This window comes from Amphiura filiformis, chromosome 6 (genome assembly GCF_039555335.1).
Source record: "Amphiura filiformis chromosome 6, Afil_fr2py, whole genome shotgun sequence".
Taxonomy (NCBI): Eukaryota; Metazoa; Echinodermata; class Ophiuroidea; order Amphilepidida; family Amphiuridae; genus Amphiura; species Amphiura filiformis.
Genome location: NC_092633.1, coordinates 21,759,780 through 21,783,563, shown reverse-complemented (window position 1 = coordinate 21,783,563; position 23,784 = coordinate 21,759,780). Strand labels below are relative to the sequence as shown.

Here is a 23,784-nt window from a genome sequence, read left to right as displayed (position 1 = left end):
CGTACAATATAATAGCTACATCAACCATTCAAAGCGATATTCATCATTTAAGCCATAACCACCTGTCTGGTCATATAGATGGACAGGATAAATTTATGCATTTAGATCATTGCCTGCCTGTCCACCTGCAGACATAGATTCCTCTAGTATGGTCACTCATATACCACCAGGGTCACACGAGAAATCTTTTTGTTGCTGTGTCATTATTTCCAGAGTATGACACAAATGTAATATCGACTGCTCAGTGCCAGAAGTGGGTAAGTGCAATAGCTGCCCTGTGAACATTTGACAATGCACACACAGTATATTGTACTCATCTACACATGGCAGCTATTGCACTTATCCATTTCTGGCACTGGGCAGTCCATATATGAACTGCAGTTGTGGTTACACAGAAAAAAGTTGTCATATAGTGATCATTCCATCATTATGAGTGTGTGAAGCAATTGCACACTGGTTCCAGATTCTCGCATTAGTCTTTATTGGTCTTTGTGAATTCTGCCCTGGGTGGGAGTATTGGATAGGACAAATTATTTTGTGTGAAGCACCCACCTGTTATGGGTATTGTGCTATCACTATTACTGGATGGCACTCCAATCCTAATTCTAAATCTAGTCTTATAATCCTAACTCTAATTCTAATTCAAATCCTAAATTCAACTCTAATCTCTTCTGGTGATGCCAGATTCAATTTCAACAGAGAGAAAAATGGGCATTTGAATTTCAACCTTCAGTTATGGAACACATATGAACTGAATAGAATTCTACTGAGACTTTTATTCTGCAGTCATCAATTATGGAAACTTCACTGAAAGCTATTGAGGTGCCATTTCTGTCATATCACATAAAAAATTAACACATCAAGTATTTCTTGAATGGTCAAATACTGCTCTGACTTTACATTAGTCTTTGTCAAAGACCTCGCGATCTATACCGAGTGGGGGTTGAGCGGGGCGCCGAAGCCACAACAGCGAGCGTGAAACGGGTTAGTACAATAAGATAGATGGCGCTCCTACTACAGGGCTCCAGGCAAAGCCTTGTTGAAAGGCTAACTTTACATTGACTTGTATGTTAAAAATATACAATTTTTACAGTTTGGATTTAGGATTACCAGTTTGAAATTTGCGTCATTCATATGTCATAGGTCAATACCAACTTCCTGTAAGGTGAAAACTCAAATATTTTGGCAAAAATTTCACTTGTGCCCTTTTCATATGGTAGGATAGTACCACTTAAATGACTCTCCCTGTGGCCCACTTGCCTTTCTTGGTTCAGCACTTGCCTTGATCAAATTCAGTTCAAGTGTATCCATTACCCTGTTGATTCAGCATACATACAGTAAGAATGAAGATGCACACAGTCTTTACAAATGATGAATTGGTAGCATAATGGCTATCAAGCTTATTGCATGCATGCATGCATAAGTAATACGTTCCTAGAAACAGGATATTGCTAGTGCCGGGTGTTTAGAGCAAGATGTGTTTTTCAACTTACTAGGCACAGTACTGGTTCCTGATACATGCGATGATAAATTGTCCTTGCTTAGGACTACGACTCGCACAGTTTATGCACTGAACACTGCAAATACCCTGACACACCCACACAAACCAAGTGTCATGAAAACCAAGTGTCATTAATAATGATAACTTTCCTTGTAAAAGCTATTGCATTTGTCAATTAACCTTTAATAAACAAAACAAAACAAATCAAAACTGAACATTTTTAGTTTTAAGATTGATCAGCTTGTCAACAAATGACCAAAAACGTGTATTGCCCAGTAAGTAAACTTAAAGCCACGTTTATCCAGGTACAATTCTGAGAAGCACCTTCAATACATGGGCATTGATTAATTAGCCGTCATTATCCAAACAAAAGCAGGACAGCTGCTCTAGGGAGTCAACACTTGTTCCAAGCCAACAACAACAACCCTATAATGACGTCATCATGACCTGATACGATACAAATCTGGGGCTCGTCAAAAACGACTTGGCTACTTATCATACGTCCTACGTCAACCATTCACAAGTCATATCTAGGTTTCAACGACATCATCTGATTACAAGTTCTCTGTTGATTTGTGCTATCAAAGTCATTATTGACTTTGCAACTACTATCAACATACCTTTATCTACACAAACATCATCTCAAAAGTTCAGACTTGTTTTCAATGAGATAAAAATCAAGCAAATATAAAGACAAAGTCGGAGAATTTCAATTTGGACATTTACCACTGTGAAAAAGAATTTAACCTGTTGCAGTTTCATTTTGTACTTTACCTTTTGGTAAATCCCATAAGCCTTTGCGCTTGAATCCCTGATGTCGCCACACGCTGACGCCAGCATATCAAATTGCATCGTTACTGTGCACTTCATGACTGTGAAATGCACGGTAAGGATGCTCGCTAACGATGTGCGCATCGGTGTGATGTATGTACGGGTCCAAATGCAAAGTCTTATGGGATTTACCTTAAAGGTCAATGGCCAGTTATACTGCAAAATGCTGGAAGTACTATGAGCCATAATGGGCTCTTCCAATTGAAATCTATTATAATACAACCCTATATGGAAGACTATGTCCTTAATCTTCAACACAGGGAGTACGAATTTCAAATAAGGTTCCCTATAATGAAAGACAAAGATAAAAAGACTAGTTTGCGTTTGACGTCACTGTCAATCAAATTCTCTATGATCCTTGATTGACTAATAGCACGTATAAGGAAGGTTGATTCATCTGACTGGTGCCGATCGGAGAAAAGGAATAGCAGTGAATGGCGAAAAATTAAGTACTCTTACAAGGCAAAAAGCAACTTTTCTAGGCATTGTTGACATGGTGCCTTCACCAAAGAAAGTTTCCTAGTTTAAAGACCTAACTTTTGAGATGGTTTGTATGTTTAAAGGTGCAAAATTAACAATAAGGCGCCCGGTTTTACCGCCGTGTTCAGCAACTCATATCATCACAACACTTGTAAACAAACAGTGCTCGGAGTTTGATTGACAGATGACGTCAGACGCAAAGTAGTCTTTTTATCTTTGTCTTTCATTATAAATGGGCGATTTTATTTGGAATCTACACTCCCTGTGTGGGAGATTGAGGTCATGTCTTTCACAGGGGGGTGTATGGATTTCAACTGGAATAGCCCAGTCATCTCATTTCCAGTGGCACAGTTCATTAACCTCCATTCAACAATCATATCTTAAAATTTGACCCCAAATTGTATGTATGCATTATACCCAATGTAGGTAATTCAATATTATGTACAAATAAATTACTCTGACAAATCCATGTTTGAGACTCTTGTGAAATATAGTATAAGTCATAAAAAACATCAGTTTTTGTATTGAAATCCACCTTAAACTCATAACAACTTTTGTGACATTATCATCTAGACATTGAGCTCATTCTGCTTATTTGGGTCACAATTACTAGGTTCATATCAACTCTTTATCAGTTCACTGAAGTTTCAGCATCATTTGGTATCATTACAAAGCTAGCAGCTATGACATATAATTCCTAACTCAAGTTTCTAACAATTAAATTATGGTAAGGGCTAAGTGAATTGTTGTACAGTAAGAAGGTGAAGTGAACTTAACCCTAAATAGTAACCCTGAAACTTTTGTTTGTTTGTTTTGTTGGGGCTTTTAGCTACTCAGGCTATTTGTGCTATATCTATACTACATTGTAACTTCAATCATATTCAATATGGAAATTGGTCTGAAACTTTACAATCATGGTAGAAAGTCAAGTTTTAGAAGTAGGAGGAAAACTGAGAACCCAGAGACGGCAGTGAGTATGGACTGCATACCAAATGTGCATAAGTCGTCAGGAATCTCAGTGGTGCAAAGCGAGTACATAACCGCTACACAAACCCACTGCCTAGTCCTGAAACCAGGGCCTGAAACACAGGTGCAAAGGGTATTGGGACTATACAGGGCCACATTGGCCTAGCGGTACGTGCTCCGACTCATAATCGGAGGGCTGCGGGTTCAAACCCCAGTGGTGGTGTTGTTATGTTGTACACTTAGACAATTATAGACAAGGCTCTTAACCCCTGTTGTCTCTCTCCACCCAGGTGTATAAATGGATACCAGTTTGTGCTGGGAAGATTAACCAATTCGTTGCGAGGGAGGAATAGCGGACCCCCCACAACAACATTATTCACCGAGGAGTCTGACTCCAGGTCGCTTCGAAAGAGAGATGGGCACTCAGGCCTGTAAAATACAGGAACAAACCTTTACCTAATTATCCAATACTTCCTTTATCAAAAGTAAAATTTACCAACATTATTTTCTTCAATTCTAAAAATACATCAACAACATGACTGATGAGTTAATTTTCTTCAATTCTATTACACCAACAACATGACTGATGAGATACAACATTCATCTTAAACCCTCTTTACTCAAAATATGCTTTGAAAATTACAAAATAATCCAGAATTATCATTTGGAATTTCTAATAATCCTATATATATATATATCCAAAATGTGTCGTGATCTATTTCCATATTAACTGGTGTGATGTTCCCAATATGGAGTGAAATTGCTGTCAAGTGATCTAGAAACTGTGTTAATAGTACCTCTGGGGAGGGCATCTAGTGACACTTCCTTGCGCAATAAATGCATTCATTTGGGCAGAGTGTCGCCTCTTATACTTGGGGAGGAATAGGTTACAAACAACTTTAATATACATTTCAAATGGATTTTGACAGATTTTCTGACAAATTTGTTTCTTAGAGCATTATTGTTTCAGTCTTACGATCTTTTAGGGTAATTTGTTTATTAATTTATTAATTTTTCAATTGTAGAAAGTATGCTAAGTACGTGCAAAGTTTAAAAAGGTTTTTTCATGGAATGAAGCGATACATTTTACAGAATATTTGACTGTCAGCACATGTGACCTACATAATGCAAGGTATACCATAAACTTAAAGGAAAATGGTCATCAACTGAAAAGGTCATCAACTGAAATGCATATTTTGTTAAAAATTTCTCACAAAGGAAAGTACCTAACAGGTCTTATTTGCAATGTCACCCATGGTAAATTAATATTTTGGTCAAAAATGACTCCTTGTTCAAGCAAGCATTAGTAATTATTGGTTTTGCAGTATGCTCAGTGCCTGTTGGGTGATCTTGATGGAATGCTGCATCCACACCATGTTGTTTCAATGGCTCAAGATCATTGCAGTTGGAGGGATCTTGGGATCACCTGCTCAACAGTCGATGGATGATGATAGAATTACCACATTGGGATCATTTACAAGTGCATCCTCTTGGATGGTGTTTCTCTATGCATGCTTGGTGTTCAAAATCACTTGCTAACTAGGGGGATGTTTCATAAGACTGTATTGACCTTAAGTTTGATTAATCACTGGTAAGCTTCTATATTATTCAAACTAATAATAATTAAACATATTTTGTATAACAGGCCTCCGGTGTTAAACTTGATGTTGTCACACTACATCATGAAGAGAAGTGGATCTTCATTGTTTGATACACCAAAACTTAATAATAACATTTGGCCTATTCTTTAAAGCATGTCTGCAAAATTCTCACATTATACATATATGGTTAAGACAAAGAGTTTTGCAAACAGGTTTCATACTCTTACCTTCACATGGTTGGTCTCGTCTAATAATAAATTGGAAGGCTTGATATCACGGTGAACAACATTCTGGTAATGTACTGCAAAAGAAATCAATTTACAATTTTGTTAACTTTAAACAAATTAATTGATGCTGTCAGGGAAGATATTACTATTGGACATCGCAAGTTTTCCCTGGGTATGGTTTTCTCCTGACTGGGCTTTCTTCCCGAAGTCTATTGTCCCGGTTGATAACTTTTTTCCCATGACCCAAATTTCATAAGAAAAATTTGGCACGACCCACAGCATAATGCAAATGTTACTTACTGAAATTTATCAGTGGCATACCAAGCAAAATTTCCGAAGGTGGCACAATTTCCAAGTAGTCTTGCTAATAGGCTTCCATGATAACTTTACATGGACAGAATGCGCAAAAAAATGTGCAACTATAAGGCTAAAATGGGTCAGATTGGGGTTACATGTTCAATACAATGGTAACCTGCACTTTAATACACAGAGATGTATTTTCTTTCCTTTTTCCAGTAAGTCCCACAACCCCTTTTAGAAGAGGCTGTGAACCCTAACAGGGTCGCAACCCACAGTTTGGGAACCGCTAGCATAAATAGTCTGAGTAAATAATAACGACAAAAAATCCAAACACCCAAACAAACCCCCTCCATAATTGTCTGCAATTTGAAAATGTTGGTCTCCATAGTAACTTGAAATCCTCCTTCTATCATATCAAAAGGCATCTCAAGTTAGGCATATTTAATAGAAATAAAGTTTGATGCAGTACCAATTACCGTTGAATAATGTGTTAGAAGTTGGGAAAATGTGAAAGTTCATGGGGCAGCAAGAGGAAGTGAGTCCTCCTGGGGGTTTCAAGCTTTCCTCCCTGCTCTGGTCACACTAACAGGGTGGGATCTTACATACTTACAATATTCAATGCCTAGCACCATATCTCTGAAGTAGGCCCAGGCTTGTTCTTCTGTTAGAGGATCTTCTGTAGGCACTTCCATCACAGCACTAGATGAATGAAAAATGTCAGTCAGATGAAACTGAGATGACTTCATTACCATAAACACTGAAATTTGATGAATATCACAACCATGCAGCATCACTCAACAGCTGATATATTGTAATTATTATGGGTGCAACACTCTAATATTTAAAGACTACACCAATCATGTCAAGTCCAACATTAAACATCGCAGTCTGAAACAACCATCCTTTATACTTTATTCCAACATTGATAAACTTCTTGAACAGTCTTGGCATGATTTGAACCATGGACTTGAGAGAAAATTTGAGTGTGTTTTACCACCAGTGCATGTGGAATGCACAAATGCACCCTTCATTCTACATGGATTCCAGTAAGTCCACACACCCCTCTGAAAGACACCCCCTATAAGCTTAATCTTTCACACAGTGAGTATGTATTTCAAGTTGAGTTACCTGAACCTGAGGTGACTCCATTTGAAATCTACACCCCTGTGTAGGAGATTAAGGTCATGTCTTCTACAGGGGGTGTATGATTTTCAACTGGAATAGCCTACTATTGAGTCCAGTAAACTAACTGTATGATGGCCCTTACCACGCTTACACACAACCTTTACAAATTGCTGTGTAATTTATGAGTTAACAACATTTCTTACCCCTTTTCAACTAGCTCAAACACCATGTATAGGTGGTCTTCTGTGACGTCATCTAGCACCTGGAAAAGATACAAACGACAGAAAATATTTCATAAATGTTAATATGGTTTTGTAATGTGATGTGGTGTAAATAATATTAAAAGATTTTGTACCAAGTGTCCAATAGTGTGTATGGTGTACTGCTATACTTCACAATAGAGGTGATCCGTGTTCTATATTAAAAAGCTGCATATCCTATCAACGACTGCTACCTTGTTTAGGATTTTCAAAAGAAGTATCTGCATGTGCAACCATGATTGTTTCAAAATAGCCCGCCAAACTCATGCAAGTAACTCCGAGGTCGTGCATTGAATTGGTTTGAATGAGGAATACTACGGGAACCAGCGTCTTTTGTTAGTAGTCACACATGAGTAACGTGGATAACCTCTATACTTCAGGAAGTCACGAACAGGTCATGACCAGTTTACCTTTGGCATCATTTTTTAATTGAATTGTTGATTGCCATATTTAGAAATACATTAAAAATAAATGTCTTGTGGTGGTCTCAACATACAATGATCATTTTGTTACCTAATATCATTTTATTAAGCACACTTTTCGCCATCAACACTTTTCCTATTCAAAGAAGCCTGTGGACACATTGTCCAACTCACTCGCTATCATCAAATTTAATACATTTATGTCTTGGTATTCTCCCTCTATCAATTCTTCATGACAATAGCAGCTAAATGTTGTGAAAATAGCGACTGCTAGACACATTCAAACTGTGATAAACAGAGCAAAGTGTGTGGGATGTCACAGACAGACCTATAGAGACACAATGTGAAGCCTTTAAACATAACTTGGTCAGTCATTATATGTGTCAACCTCACACATATATGCCACCTCCTATCACACATGATATACCTTTGTGCGCTAACCTGCTGACATTTTCAATGCACCGACTTGTCATGTTCAGATTCTTTACTACATTAAATTCTCCTCAGCTATTCATAAGGAGATAATGCCTGTAAGTTAGTGTAAATACACTAAGCGCATTCTCCTTTATATACTGCTATCATAGCCATCAAACCTGACTATAAGAAACAAATCCAACCATGCATTTTGAACAAGGGTAAAACATCTTGTGTGCTACTTCTTCCCTGGCAAGATTTTGAGTGAGGATTTTTGAGTTGAGTCATGATTTTTGAGTTTTGAGTGATGACTTATGAGTTTTGAGTCACAATAGTTCAGTTGTAAGTCCATGATTTTTAGGTTTGGAGAGAGGATTTTAGAGCTTGGATCATGATTTTGAGTGAAGATTTTGAGTTATTATTTTCCTTAGTTTCAAGTCAAGTCAATAAAACTCAAAACTTCAAAAACCTCACTTGAAGCTTGAAGAGAATTCCAAACACAACACCTTAGAGAAGCAGATTATAGTGTCTGATGCCCCTTTTTAATATGCAGGGAAGTATTAGGGTTAGTGTTAGGATTAGAAATATGTTCACATCTTTTTATTTCAAAATGTACCTAAATTAATACCTTAAATTCCAACAGAAAATATCTTTATCAAACTCCCTTAATTTATCATATTCTTCATTCATGTTCAATACTACCAAATTAATTGAACAGTTGCCCTTCAAAATGAAACATAGTAATTTTCAATATATATCAATTAAATATATCATTCACATTCCAAGCAAATATGTCTCATTAAATTAAATCATCACTGTAACTACAGATTATCTACAATGCCACTTCACTCACAGAATCAAGTGAATTTACAATGCACAATAAGAGGGTTTAGGGCAAGAAAGTAATATCAGAAATAGCTGCCAGGTGGCATATTGTTATATGACTACAATATAGAATGCAGAAATTGTCAAAATGTCTATAGGGCAGCTATTACAGATAGGACTTTCTGGCCCTAAACACTCGAGTTGCGGTTCTGTTTTACAAATATGAATGGTCCCGGCTGAAATTTATTCAGAGGTAATCATAATGACATTTTGTGAGAGTGAAGATAATACGAATATAATGAATCGCTAGATGAAATGTCAATAATTTTGACACACGAATACCAACTGCCTACTTGCAGTGTGTATAATTGCTAGAGCAACAGCACAAAGCACTTTCCCTTTTAGACCTTAATCTATTGGAAAACTTCAGTCCTTAAAAATTCATGATTTAATTTCATGCCTAGCAAATTTATTGCATGCTAGTTGAAAAAGGAAATCATAGGGATAGCAAAATATAAAGTGAAATATTTATGTTGAAGATGTGTGAATTGATTAACTGTGTAATTCAAGCACAACATTCAGGTGCTAAGACTTGCCACAGTTGACATTTAAATAACACATGTTAGAATTGTGCTATGAATGTTTCCATCAGAAAAAAAATTCTTACAAATAATAAAGTATATCACAATGGCATAAGAGATGCTATTATTGTACATATAACATCCGGTGCTTGGATACAAGACTTACTGTATATTTGCTTATTTTGAAAAAATCAATAAAATTCTGATATAAGGGACCGTTCACAAGGGGGGGCTGATGCAAAAAAATTTCATCGCGAATATTTTTTGGACCCCTCCTTTACAGACCTCAAAAATTTCAGGGCCCCCTTTTTGACATGAAAATTATGGGTCAACCCCATAGAAAAGCATAAAGGTCAAAAATTTTATTTTTTTTAGAGCCCCCCTTTTTGCATCAGGCCCCCCTAACAAGTGTTTGTGAACAGTCCCTAAACAGCTCTAATCAAATTTTTTTTTAAAGGTTTGCCTTATAGCTCCCATGCACATTAGAAAAAATGTGGGTACTACAGTTTCTGTCAAAGAAGAATGGCACATGTTTTCATTTTGAGAGTGTGCACAGCGTAAACATTCTGCGTGTTTCTACTGAGGGCCAAATTCCGTGCCATGCCGTGCCGTGCCGGGTCATACCGGGGAACAAGCCCAGTAGAAGCGATCTGGGTAATCGGTTGCCGTGTCATGCGGGTCATGTGCTCGCTTTTTCGTGATCCACCTCTTGAGGTGGATCATGCCGGGTCAAGCCGTGTGATCGGTTGCCGGGTCGAGGTCATGCGTGTTGCAAAAAATAACGGGATTTAAATTCTACTTGTATACAGTAGGGGCCTATAGGCCTATAATCATGATAATGTAGTAGGTTCCTTCTTTCTGATATTATATACACTGGCCACATGTGTGACTCGCATGAACTTGGATGAAGTAAAATGGATATGACTTTACTTAGTCTAGGCCTAGTGGCTACTTCTTTATAGTTAATGAGTTGGTTATATTTTGGCTGTAAATTAATTATCATAATAGCCAATTACTAGATCCACTGGTAAATTAATGCAATTTGGATTTTACGAAAACACTAAATTGTGATTGTAGGTCATATGCCATGAGCTGCCATGCGTGGGCATTTAAATTTAGGATACAACCATCAAATCTGTTTTCCGTACTTCCCGTTTACAGGAAAAAAATGCAGCGCATCGTGTGAGACACAGCTTTCTGGTCTCAGTAGAAACAAGCTGGGTAACGGTGGCCAGATTATGATCGGTATTTTGTGCCCGGAAAATAGCGGGTCAAAAAGCTGTACGCTCAGTATAAACACGCTTACAGAAGTGGGGTTATGATTGGCCGATTGAATCGTCTGACAATCATAACAACAGATGCAATAATCTGATTGGCTGATTACGACTATTCACCAATGAAAGCATTAAAAAGGCAGTGGTTTGCAGTCAACTTAGTCTCAGGTTCAATTTATAGTGGCTTAAAACATACATAAATGCATATAAATATTGAATGTTGGTGTGAATGCATTTGGTAAAGAGTTCATCTGAATCTGCAGTGGTAATTAAAATCTTATTTAATATGAAAATTATGAATTAAAACAAAAAAACATTCTCCATTTGATTTTGAAACTAGCCTATTTAAAAAATAAAATTGGCCTCATTATGATTAATATTCTTATATTGTATCAATGCTTATGATGAAATCAATTGGAGTATTTCGTACAAAGAGATACATTTTCATCACATCAACCTAATACCAATGCTTAACTTAGTTCTTGCCACACAATCACCAATGTATTCCCGTCCGTACTCACACAGAATAATACATGAGCTTCCAATTTAATAACATCTCCCTTTCTGCTCAATCGCTGGCGATTAGAATAATCACTGTGGTGCGTGGTGAACAGTCTATAATTTGATCAGGTTAGAGGCAATTTGGAAACAACCAGTCAAGGGAATTCAACTCTACCTGTGCTTTGATTAGTAAGGCTTGTCGTTGTGCAAAATACACCGCTGTGTTACATCTATAGACAACCTATAAAAGTGTGATAATAGTCAGTCAGGCCTGTATGATGACTGGACTGAAATTAGTGGTAGAAAGCAAACAAACTCACACACAAACAAAGACTAAGAAAAGAAAAGAAAAATAATACAGAACAAATCAAAAACACAACACCTGTTTGAGACGTACATACATAGACCAACATTATGTTTCTACTGTGCACAATGTACGTTATGCACCATCATATTTTTCCCTCCGTATTTTAATCACAATTGCTCACCAACCTCCCAACACACCCTAACCCCATACATATGGGTGGGGTTACATTCTCATGTACCAAAATGCGAAGGTAAATTCTGGAATGCCGAAGGAGTGCGCTTCTTAGCTGCAAGTCCCTGTGTTGTTTAAAGGTTAGTGGAATGATATGGGGCTGTAATAGTCAGCGACAACCTGTAAAGTGCGCTAAGGCTAGTGGATCAACATCTAGGCATTGTGCCTTAGCATAACGCACTAAAAACCATTGCGCCTCTTTTACCTCATGTACCTCCATTCCTGATATATAAAAATTTTCTCCACCCTCCACACCCATACACATGGGTGGGTCACTTTCTCATGTACCAAAAATCGGGTGTATCCTTTGTGTAAGAGAATACCAAACAAATCCTAACTCTAATCCTAACCCTAACCTTTATCCTAACCCTAAATCCGAACCCTAATCCGAACCCTAATCCGAACCCTAACTCTAATCCTATTAGTATTTCGTGCTCTCTTACACTATAGGATAAACCAAAAATCGACCTCCACTCCTGATATGGTCATTTTTACATTGCTGATTTTTATAAACAATAGAATATATTTTTTACAAGTTGCACACTTTCTCATACCACTGCAATTCAATTCTAGCCCCATCTGACTTGTTTTGTTTGATTACATCACTTGTGGCATCCGTAAACCTTATTCAAGTACTTAAATAAGGTACACCTTTATATTGGTATTTATGCTTGACACCATTATTTCAGATCTTAGTTCACTTTCAGTTCTCATTTACTTGATGTCCATGATGTGATGAAATTCTCCTTTCTTACCCTATTTCAAACAGACAATGCAAACATGAAGAGGATCAGAATGTACAACGTCTCCTTGCATGAAAGCAATATTATATTGCTTTAGCGCATGTTGCCAAACTGAATTACGTACGTAGATTCAATTGTGACCTTTTCTGTGGTTTATCAGGTTAGAAGAATCACATTACTACTGGGAAATGGTGATATATATTGAGAGAAACCCCTTCTCCCATAACATCTTCACTACAAGGCTTATGAAATCTTATACCCTCTAAAATAAGCCAATGACTGCCACAAGAAAACTAAACATTTTGTCACCTGCAAAGATGTCCAAATTAATTTCAAAAGTGGTGCATTTTTTAACTTGATATTTATCTACAGCCATGAACTACATTAACCCTAACCCAACTGAAAGCTATTAAAGGTTACAGCACAAAGCGACATCATCCGACTGTGTAATCATCCGAACACACATACATTTGTAAAGGCACAAAGATCTTAGCTGGCCAAGGTACACACCTTGGCTTGCCATCCCAGGTAGCATGTGCCATGTGGATAGGTCAGTGTTTCCAAACAGGTGCAGAGAAAACAACTTTTCTCTCATCTTCTCTCTTTCTCCTTCAATAAAAAGCCTCCAGTTAGCCTCCTTGGGTACTCGCGCAATAAAAGTTGGCATAAAATCATATTTAAATGCTCTTTTCTGTCCATCATTTTGATTGAACTAGGGAAATGTGAGGTTTCATGAAGGCCCTACTTAACAGGAAATTGAGAGATTTATAAACAATATTCTTCTCATTTATTCACAGTAATGCCTTTATTATCACCCACTTGTGGATATTTGTGCAGAACTCTGAAGACAATGTTCAAATTACGCAGAATAAAAGATGACATTTCTAATAGAAATCCTTAATTCAATTTTAGCCATCAATTATTCTCCAGGGTAATATTTGACATTCTGGATGGTTCAAAATAGTCATATAATTACTTATGACAGACAGTGTGTTGTAGTCACTAGAGATCTGTTCAGACCGGTATGAACCTCAAACAGCGTGTTTATACTGAGCACCTCGCATTACCACGCTTTCACCTTCACTCGTATTTTAATCCTCTCACCTTCATCGGGTTGTTTCTACTGCACTGTAAATGCAAGGTAACAATTCACTACCCACATATTTAGTGGGGAGGGGCGGACGCCCAGAAAATAGTTTTAGTGACCTTTCAAGGTCAGATTTTGAATGCTCACACTGATTGTAGTTGGCCAACTTCCGGTGTCACCCGTAAAATCGTCACCCGAACTGTTTCTACTGCGAACGTTACTGCATATTCACCACTATTAACCACCTCAATAGGTGGTTGACGGATTCACTTGCATTACCGTGCATTCACCTTCACCCGATCTGTTTCTGCTGGGGCTGTTACTGCGTATTCCTTGCATCACTCAGTAGAAACACGTTGATAGAAACCAGGTATGTAGCATTTTTTAGTGATAGAGTTAAAACTCTTTTACTAAATAACCATGTCTGGAGGATTACACATTAATATAATGCTATATCGTGGATATCTACCGAAACATACCGTAACATTAACAAGAAGGTTTACACAACACAGCCCGCCATGCAAAGATCAATTTACTGTTGCTGTGCATCTTTAGCAAGTTGGTGTATTCTTTTAATTAAACTGTCAAATAAAATAAATAAATAAATGTAGATATTTATATAGCGCTTTATGCCGTAAACAGCCTCAAAGCGCTTTACATTTATTCCGCCGTCATTAGAATATGTCGGAACCATGTTTGCAGCCTACAAGTGGCGCAGGGTCCATCAGTACAACGACTGTGACTACCCCTAACAGCTTCCCATTGCACCTGGGTGGGGTGGGGTGAGGCAAGCGAGGCAAAGCGCCTTGCCCAAGGGCGCAACACGGTGGTGGGACGGGGAATCAAACCTACGCACGTCGAACAAGCTCTCGGATTATGAGTCCAAGGCCGTAACCACTGAGCCACCGTGCTCTCGTCAATAAAGGAGGTTCTTATAATCTGTACATGTAGCTACCCTGCAACATGCTGTAGCATGTATATTTATATATTTCCTTCCCTACATAAAACTGATAAAAAAAACCCATTCATTATTTTTATTTCATGATTTTTACCCCCTGAAATTCATTTTTCCCCCTTCCCCGCATGCCCAACTGGAAATATTCTGATGCAACCATTGCCAATGGATCAGTCCCTTCCCCATCACTTTGCACTGCCAAAAAACCCAGCCATCTTTGGATTTGCAAAGCAAGTAAAATATCAAGAAAATTTGCCCAATGTTCTCATCTCCTGCTTCACCATGTTGCATTTCTATTATTTATTGCAAGTCATCGTGTACGTGTCAGATGGGATTGGCATTGATATGCCAGCATAGAATGATGCCTTGTTACAGATGACATTGTGTTCCTCCACTAAGGTTACAGTTTCAAAAATATCATAATTTGATCCCCAGAAATTAATTAGAATACTTGAGCATTATTATATTTCATGATCTCAATTTCAAGCTTAATTAATCTTGAGTTGGGATATGACAGCTCACATTTATGCTGCTAAAACATTGCAACGTGGGAGTCACTAGGAGCCACAACATGCTCATCTATCAGGGTGCAGTCATTTAACCTCAATACAATTGCACATTCATTGAATGACCTTTGAAAATCTGGGTACAAAAACTCATACTCTACAACTTGAGGTCAAATTTTGCACTATGGTTATTCAATTGAGGTTGTTGAACTATGCCACTGGGATGAGGCTATTATGGTCCATAGTGAGTATTATACATAGAAGATGGAGGCAAACTGATGATGAATGGGCAGATTTCTGGGAAGCAGGAAATTAGACCCCTATGGCATGCTAATAACCTGTATAACTCATGTTTTCTATTAAGTTACTTTCATCACTTTGGATCAAATAATTCCTCCACATTAAAGGGACTTTCAGAGATCTGTTGAGGAGTTGCTTGCTTTTGCACAGTTAAGAACTAGTACGGACCCTTCAATTTGTGGAGGACAAGACCAGAGATAGCAAGCCATGGGTGTTGCATAGGCCTAGATAGCATCTTCGTGTGTAGTGTACATGTGTTGTCAAAATGATTGCGCAATCATACCAAGTGGGAAGCTTGTGCTTGCAGTCGCTTTGTGTAGTAGGATTTTGTTAGATTTATCCATGTTAGGGTTAACCTAGGCTTCATATGCAGTGCAAAACACAATGTATATCCATCGTTTATGTTAAATTTTGATTTTATTTGTGTTTTCTTTCGCGTGTTTGGAACTTATACTTTTGTATGTTCCAAAATGACAAAAATCTGAATTTTGATGAATTTCAGGCTGTTCTGGCTGAGCAAATCACTGTTTGTCCTCTAAAGCATTGACCTATTTCTTTGTGAACAACCTATTTCAAGACCACTCAAAATCAATTAGTAAATAACTGCTGTGTAGAGTCACTGGTATAAACAAAATACAAGCAACTGGTCATTTATCAATAACCCAATTGATCAATTATCTTGTTTATTTATCTTTCTCCTGTTTGGCCAAACTGGCCTCCTACCTCCCGACAATTTATCAGCTGATATCTGTCAAAGATAAATACAAATTTCGCAAGCAGAGATCAAAGTATATTATATAATATTTGTTTTGATTTGGTGCATTTGCTGAGTACTTCAAAAGTTAATATTTAGCGGTTGAAATATTAAATTAAAGCAACTGAAAATTTGAAGCCTTACAATATAACTAAAAAAAATAATCAACTTTTGTCAAAATCAAACATGATTATTGTCATGTTACAGAACCCCCAAAAGGTGATAAATTACAAAGCCTTTAATGAAAACCTTTATTAAGTACCTGTAGGGAAGTAATAATAGTTAAGAACTGAATAGCAGGAGTGAAATTAAGAAAACGAATCAAGCCATGTTTTATATCTTGAAAGGTGCTCTATAGTAGAGCATAACAACATATTTCACAGGTTGTTATTGATAGTAAAAGCTAATGGAAAATTGAACATTAGTGTACAATGTAGAGTTTCTTTCTACATAATGATGCTTTCTTGATTCGGTTTTGGTGTGTATGTATGGGCCTATACTTATTATGTATCTCACGTTTTTACCTTGCACATTATTTTTCATATTGTTTGCTCTGCTTGCTATTATTGTGTATTCATGCAATTTTGCTCATGTTTCTATGTGTAATGCAAGCTTGTTATAGCAGTGTTCAGGAGCTTTTTAACACTAACCATGTAAAATTTTACAAGGAAAACCACTGCACATGCCACATGATGGCAAATATTTTTCTTGCCCTCCCAAGGCAAAACCTCCAAAATTACAAAAATGTCCACTTTTTGTGGCAATTGTGTGCAAAATTGGTTAATTTTGCCCCCCGAAAAAAAACTCCTGGCACTGCCACCGAATCTCGGGGGTACCAAGTGAAATCTTTTTCATCTTCTGTCCTTTTTGTTTCTTCTCTGTCTTCCGATAGCAAAAAAAAAACATGGTCCCTGTCAGGGTTAATCTATCTGTGTGCATGTGTCTTAGCCATTGTATAATATAAATTTGATATCTCTGTATTTAATATGTAGGCCTATGCTTTTAATTATTGTAACACGATTTGAGATATTCTTTGTAATGCGCTATTTTAGAAATAAAAATTATTATTATCATTTAACAAAGGTTCACTTTTTCATGAATATCACACATATGACATTTCACTTGACTATCTGTGCTCTCAATTTCATTCATGCATCCTAAGAATCCACTCTATTTTTTTATAAGAAACATTACTAACAAGTAAAGTACATCGCAAAGCTATAAATCTAAATTATGTATATTCCTGAAATTATACTCTCGGTCAAAAAAATCCCTCCCTTACCGTGTACTAAAAAAAGTATACGCAAGTACATCCCAAAACTATTTATCTAAATAATGTATATTCCACAAATTATACTCTTGGTCAAAAAAATCCTTCCCCTACTGTGTACACGTAAGTACATCCCAAAACTATAAATCTAAATAATTTGCATTTAAAGTGTATGTAGCTGGGATGAAAAGCCGTTCATCATATGAAAATTTTGACTTTTGTATTAAAGATATAGATTTTCCCCCAAAACAATGTAGGTCTTTTAGGGGAAAAAATGTATATTTTCAATATGAAAGGTCAATATTATTTTCAATTGTTGGTCAGCTTTTCATCCCAGCTACCTACACTGTAAGGACATATTATTAGATTTATAAAATTTACTGTGAAGACTTTAAAAAAAAAAAAAGCAAATTTGATAGTTTGCCATAAAATATGTATATCGCGAATTTCAAAAAAACTAAATTATTTAATATCAGAAGAATATTCCTCGTATTCAGAATGCAATTTGATATGTCTGATGTGTTCCCATTTCCACAAAAATACTGTGCAAACGTTGCTATACGATTCCTTGAAATCACCAAATTTCATCCACATCGGTCATCAACTTCTGCAGACAAATTTAAGTTATCACATAGGCCTGATACATTTGTACTTAAATGATTGGATCATGATGCAATGTGCATGGATGTGGATTTTTTTGCCAGGTACCAATGAGTATAGGTGAAAATTGATCTACACTTTTAAAAATATGTTATTTTTGCAAGCTATTGTGTTAAAACAGACTGCCTTATTTCTCTAAATTTATCTTATCAGGAATCAATTTCAAAGGATATTTTGAGTTATTTCTGCAAAATAGTATACCTTTCTGTGAATCATATTATAAATTGTTTTAAAAATGTCCTACTTTGATGTTTTTGTAGCAGAATTCACTGTTATTAAAATAATCAAATTAAAATTTTTCCACTTAAGTTCAGAAGTTGATCAAAAGTGGCATCTTCTTGAAATTCCAAGTAACAGTTCATAAAATTCGCAACTGTGCTTCTAAATCACAGGTTTAGCAACACTGAATCAATCAATCAATCAAACGCATGCCAATAACCACAACTCTTCTGTTGAACATTTTGTCACAAAATATAGAGTACAGTATGATGCAGTTTATATAACTGTAATTACAGGGACTATCACCTACCTATAATTGGAATTATTGTCAACCAAGTGTGAAATTATCAAATCTATAATATTAGGTGCTAGAAGCGTAATATGTACATGTGTGTACAAAATGTATACTATCCTGCGCCAATAAAGTGTCCTTACACTTGGAAAAATAATCACCATTTCAAAACTGAACAATATTGGGGTACATTTGTTTTTTAATAGATGCACTATTTAATCGTTATGAGACCACATTGAATCCAATGTGACCTCGAGAAGTAAAGTTACAAGCAATTGAATAGATAAAGGTCCAGTTTTAAAAGTGACAAACTGGCATACTAGGCGCAAAAAGATCCCAACAAGTGCAACAAAAAGACAACACAGTTTCTTCAATGAAGCGATATTTAAAGCAGTTTTTATTTCAGTTTTTACTTCTCTGTACTTTTCATAACTTAAATTTTATTGTCAGTTTGTTTGTTTGTTTGTTTCAGTTTTCTTTTGTTCCTTTTGTTTTAAATTAAAGCCAAACACATAAATTAGCCATTTACCACTCTCAAACCAGATGTCTAGTCTGTGGAGTTTTGAATAGGTCAGTTTGTCACTTTTAAAACTGGACCTTCGTCTAATCAAATGCTTGTAACTTTGCTTCTTGAAGTCACATTGGATTCAATGTGGTGTCATAATGTGCAGGATTAGATATATAGTGCATCTATTACAAAAACAAATTTACCCCAATATTGTTCAGTTTGGAAATTGTGATTATTTTCCCAAGTGTAAGGATACTTTATTGGCGCAGTATTTATAACTTGGTCCATAACATTTCCTTCACACCGAAGAAGCTAAGTGCTATGTAGGATTTTGTTTGTGTGTGTTTTTAGCCCACTTTTTTTTTTCCAGCCACTTTTTTCTATAACTAAAAAAAAATGTAAAAAAGGTCAAATGCTAGAATGGCTTTCACATACTTATGCACGCTATTACATTGATATAAATGCTAATTGCATTGATTATATAAAGGACAATGATAATTGTTAAGGTTAATTACCCTTTTATATTCTAAACTATGTTAAACATTGGCTTAATTATCATGATTATGATTACATGGAAATAACCTCGAACAGGCTGGCACAATGAATGGGTGAAATGGATATTATGAACTGGTTGATCTACATGTAGTACTTACAGTGAAGTATACCCTGCTCATGATCTCAAAATTATATAGGCCGAAATAGCTTGCAAAAAGTAGCTATGAATCAAATAACTCTCACCTTGCTGAAAATATTTGTTGATCCACATTACTCGCTGTTTCTGTTTGCTGAATATTATCATACACTACGCAAAAAAAGTTTCTTTATGGTTAGGAAATTTACCCACTATTAAAATTTAGCGAATAATTTTGTACGTTTGCTCAATAATCGCATGCAGGTGATTGTCCTGCACATTTTGACACCTCAAACACTACTCTACGACACTCCTGAGAAAAGATATGAATGTTTAAGTAACACGAGGTCGAAAAATGAAAATTGCAAAGAGGCCTATTCAAGTTTTCAGCATAAAAGAACACAAAAAACAACAAACATGCAGATAACATTTTTTGTTTAATTGCTGAGTACATTTCAGGCATCATACTGCCGCTTCCAACTTCACTTGAGATTAATCTCTTTCTTTACCCGTCTTTCAATACTTTGTGTGTCCACCGTTGGCTTCCCTTACAGCAGCCACGCGGCGTCTCATACTCCTAATGAGGCGTCGAATGTTACCTTGCTCAACCCCGTTCCACTCGTTGATAACGATGCGACGCAATCCCACCAGCGTTATCTGCCTTTATCTTCTTTTTGACTCGTTTCTTGTGCTGATCCCAAAGGTTATCCAAGGGATTAAGATCAGGGCTTCTGGAGGGCCACTCTATGTTATGTTATGTTCTAGTGTCTCAATTCCTTCTGCTTCCAGACCATGACCTGTTTTGAATCCCTTTTCCAAATCCATCTCTCAAAACGTAAATGTCTTAGTACCCACTCACCTTTGTCTTTGATCATTCATCTGCATAATAAGCAAAGGATTATCCAACATGCATCAAGGAAAACGCTTTAAATTAAAATTTAAAAGGCAGGAATAATGAAACCGTCTTGGATCAGTGAATCAGCTCTAAAATCGCTGAATAGGCCTCTTTGCAATTTTCATTTTCGACCTCGTGTTACTTAAACATTCATATCTTTTCTCAGGAGTGTCGTAGAGTAGTGATTGAGGTGTCAAAATGCGCAGGACAATCACTAGTCTACTGTAGTAGACTCCTTTCATTTAGCATCACTGTTTTCTGTCGTCCCCTCTCTGTTTATGCATGGGAAACGCCATCTTTCCTATTCTGATCCAACAGCATAGCTATTAATCTTTAACGTTGGTGGCTCACTATACGAAATCTGCAAGCCGAGACCCGGAAAAAGGAGTCTACTGACTTTCGATTTGACCTTCGACCCTCCCTATAGCTTTCCCTGGGGTGAAATCTCAAAATTGAGATGAATGCGTAATGAAGCAAACTTCGTGTGGGGTTTCAAGCGCAACCAATGACTGACGAGCAATATATGAATAATTCATCATATGAATCGATGCATTTTGCTCATCATATGATCGATACTTGGGAGGGCAATCCCGGGACTATCGTGCATAAAATTACCATTCAATGCAAATAATGATTTATGGAGAGAATGACGAGAGTGAAGATGAATATTAGACGGAAAGTGTACAATTTATAATTACCGGTACGACCGGGCTGTTGTTGTGCACATATACATGTACACTTGAAGTGATACTTTATTGAGGAAAATATACTGTTGAAAGTTTGCAAGAGTTTTTGCCCAGGGAGTTTTCGGTCATTAGCAAAGTAATTTTTTATTGCCTGCATATCTGACTACGGGTCTGTTTTTCATTTTAATATGGCAGCTTCCTCGCCAAAAACTAAAAATGATGCAATAGACTAAGCCAGTAAAATCATCTGACTTCAATTCAAACCAGCGCAACACGAAGCTCTTTCACAATTTCTTCATGGGAAATACGTTTTCATAAGGGGGCTGACATTTTCTTCGGAGGAGGGAGGGGTCCCAAAAATACAGGGGGATCATAGAATTTTCAGACCAAAAATAGGGGGGGGGGGTTATAAATTTTTAACACCCAAAATAGGGGGGTTATAGAATTATTAAGGGCAGGTGACTCAAAATTTTTGCGCGCTGCACGCGCATTCTTTCACTTCACAATAGAAATGTGCGTACAATCTATGCAAAATTTGTACGCGCTCCGTGTCGCGTAAATTTTACGATAAAAATTTTAACGCGCTCTGCCCACGCCTTCACTCTTCAGGTTTTGATAGCTCCGCGCCTTAGTTCCGTCAATGAATAATTTGTCTTTGTCTGTGTAGGTGGAAGGGGGGGGGGTCATAAAAATTTTCGACCTAAGATGGGGGGTCATAAAAAAAATTTTGCCCGCGATTGGGGGGTCATAAAAAATGACTCCGGTCATCGACATATTTGGGACACCCCCCTTCCGCAAAAAATGCCAGCCCCCTAAGCTTGCCAACGGGCTATGGAAAATCATCTATATATGAAGCAGCACCATTTTGTTAAGATTATATGGCATACTTGTAGTATTGGGACCCGCCATGAGTACGGTTACGGGTACAGGTCCCGAACCATGAGTACGGGTAAAGGTCCCAAGCCCTGGAATGCGGATACAGGTCCCAGGTACGGGTATTGGTCCCAGTCCATGACGGGTACGGGTCCAAAGTCAAAATAGGGTATGAGTAATGGTACGTGTACAGGTCCGGCTACGGGTGCGAAAGTACGGGTACAGAAATTGGGACTCGAGTACGGGTATGGGTCCCAGTATGGGTACGGGCCATGGGAACAGGTATGGAAATTTGGACTTGAATGGGTCCAATTATGGGTATGAGTATAAACAAATTAATTAAACAAGTACAAAAAGAGATTAAATATTGGTGGTCATGGTGAATGTGGCATATTTTGGGATGCATGTGAAAAAACTATGTCTATGTATGGACACCCAGACTGTGCAATACTAATTTCAACATACTTTAGTATATTTAGCAGCTTTTGAGTCTGGACTCGGACTCAAGTCCACTTTTTACTGGACTCGGACTCGGCTCGGAATTGAACATTAAAAGGCTCAGCTCAGCTCGGTCAAAAATACGACTCGGGCTTGAAGACGACCACGGTCCGATTCCAGTCTAATCAATCCATGTACAATGTGGAAAAATTATTTATCTTAAAACATCAATTGGAATTAAATTGATTGTCAATTTTCCAAGTACATTCATGCACATCTACACAATACACATTCAACAGATTGTCCATTAGCTTAATCATTATAATTATTATCATTAATTATGCACATCTAGATAATTACATCCATGTTTCTCAAATTTCTGTATGGTAAGGACCTCTGTATTCATTTTCTAGATGTACTAGCCCAAGCCTGGCACAAGAAGTACACTGTCAGCTCATGTGGCTGGCAGAAAATCTGTCACACCTGCCAGTCACATTATCATTAGGCTACATGTATGCAGCATACAATTTGTGGAGTGTATTTGAATGGGGAATATCAAAATGATTAATAAAAGCTAAAATAATGATATTTTAACATGATAACTTGAAATTCAAAAAAAAAAAAAAAAATCTTTAAATGTTTTCCCAGTTTGCCATGTCTTTTTCTGTATTGAACCACAGATTCTCAACAATCTGTGATTGAACAGTCATTGTGTGAATGAGACATGTACATGTAGCATACATGGGTGGCAGTTTGCAGTGTGCACTGAGGCTGTTTATACCTTTTAGATGTGTGCAGCATTCATGCCCGCATTCATGTTCATTTTGTGTAGCAATGTGGTAAGTTGAAAAACTTTGAAACTGTTTATTTGCTATGACTGGCAGCATGAACATGAGTCCAATCAGTCCATGTATTTTTGAACAACTTATGGTGCGGACAAGCCTACCCTACGTCCCCGGCCAACGCCCATGAGTCACACCCGGGAGTCCCAACCATCGAACCCTCGATTAATCCCCTGCCGATGCATGTATATCTTCCATAAAATGATCTGGAAAATTTTACAGAGATTCCTGCATCTACCATGAATATTAGCAATATTATTTTGTGTATCGATATGCTCT

At 37.1% G+C, this 23,784-nt stretch overlaps 1 protein-coding gene across 6 annotated transcripts in view; it reads right to left on the bottom strand.

Annotated features, from left to right (window-relative positions):
- Nucleotides 1-23,784, bottom strand: part of LOC140155143 (calcium/calmodulin-dependent protein kinase kinase 1-like) — a 122,221-nt gene that overhangs the window by 25,853 nt on the left and 72,584 nt on the right. For all 6 annotated transcript variants that reach the window (XM_072177868.1, XM_072177867.1, XM_072177865.1 and 3 more), the window contains 3 exons: nt 7,235-7,293; nt 6,517-6,605; nt 5,607-5,680 (listed from right to left, as the gene is read on the bottom strand). In XM_072177868.1, the coding sequence (XP_072033969.1) occupies nt 5,607-5,680; nt 6,517-6,605; nt 7,235-7,293 (222 nt within the window). The remainder of the gene's footprint in view (nt 1-5,606; nt 5,681-6,516; nt 6,606-7,234; nt 7,294-23,784) is intronic.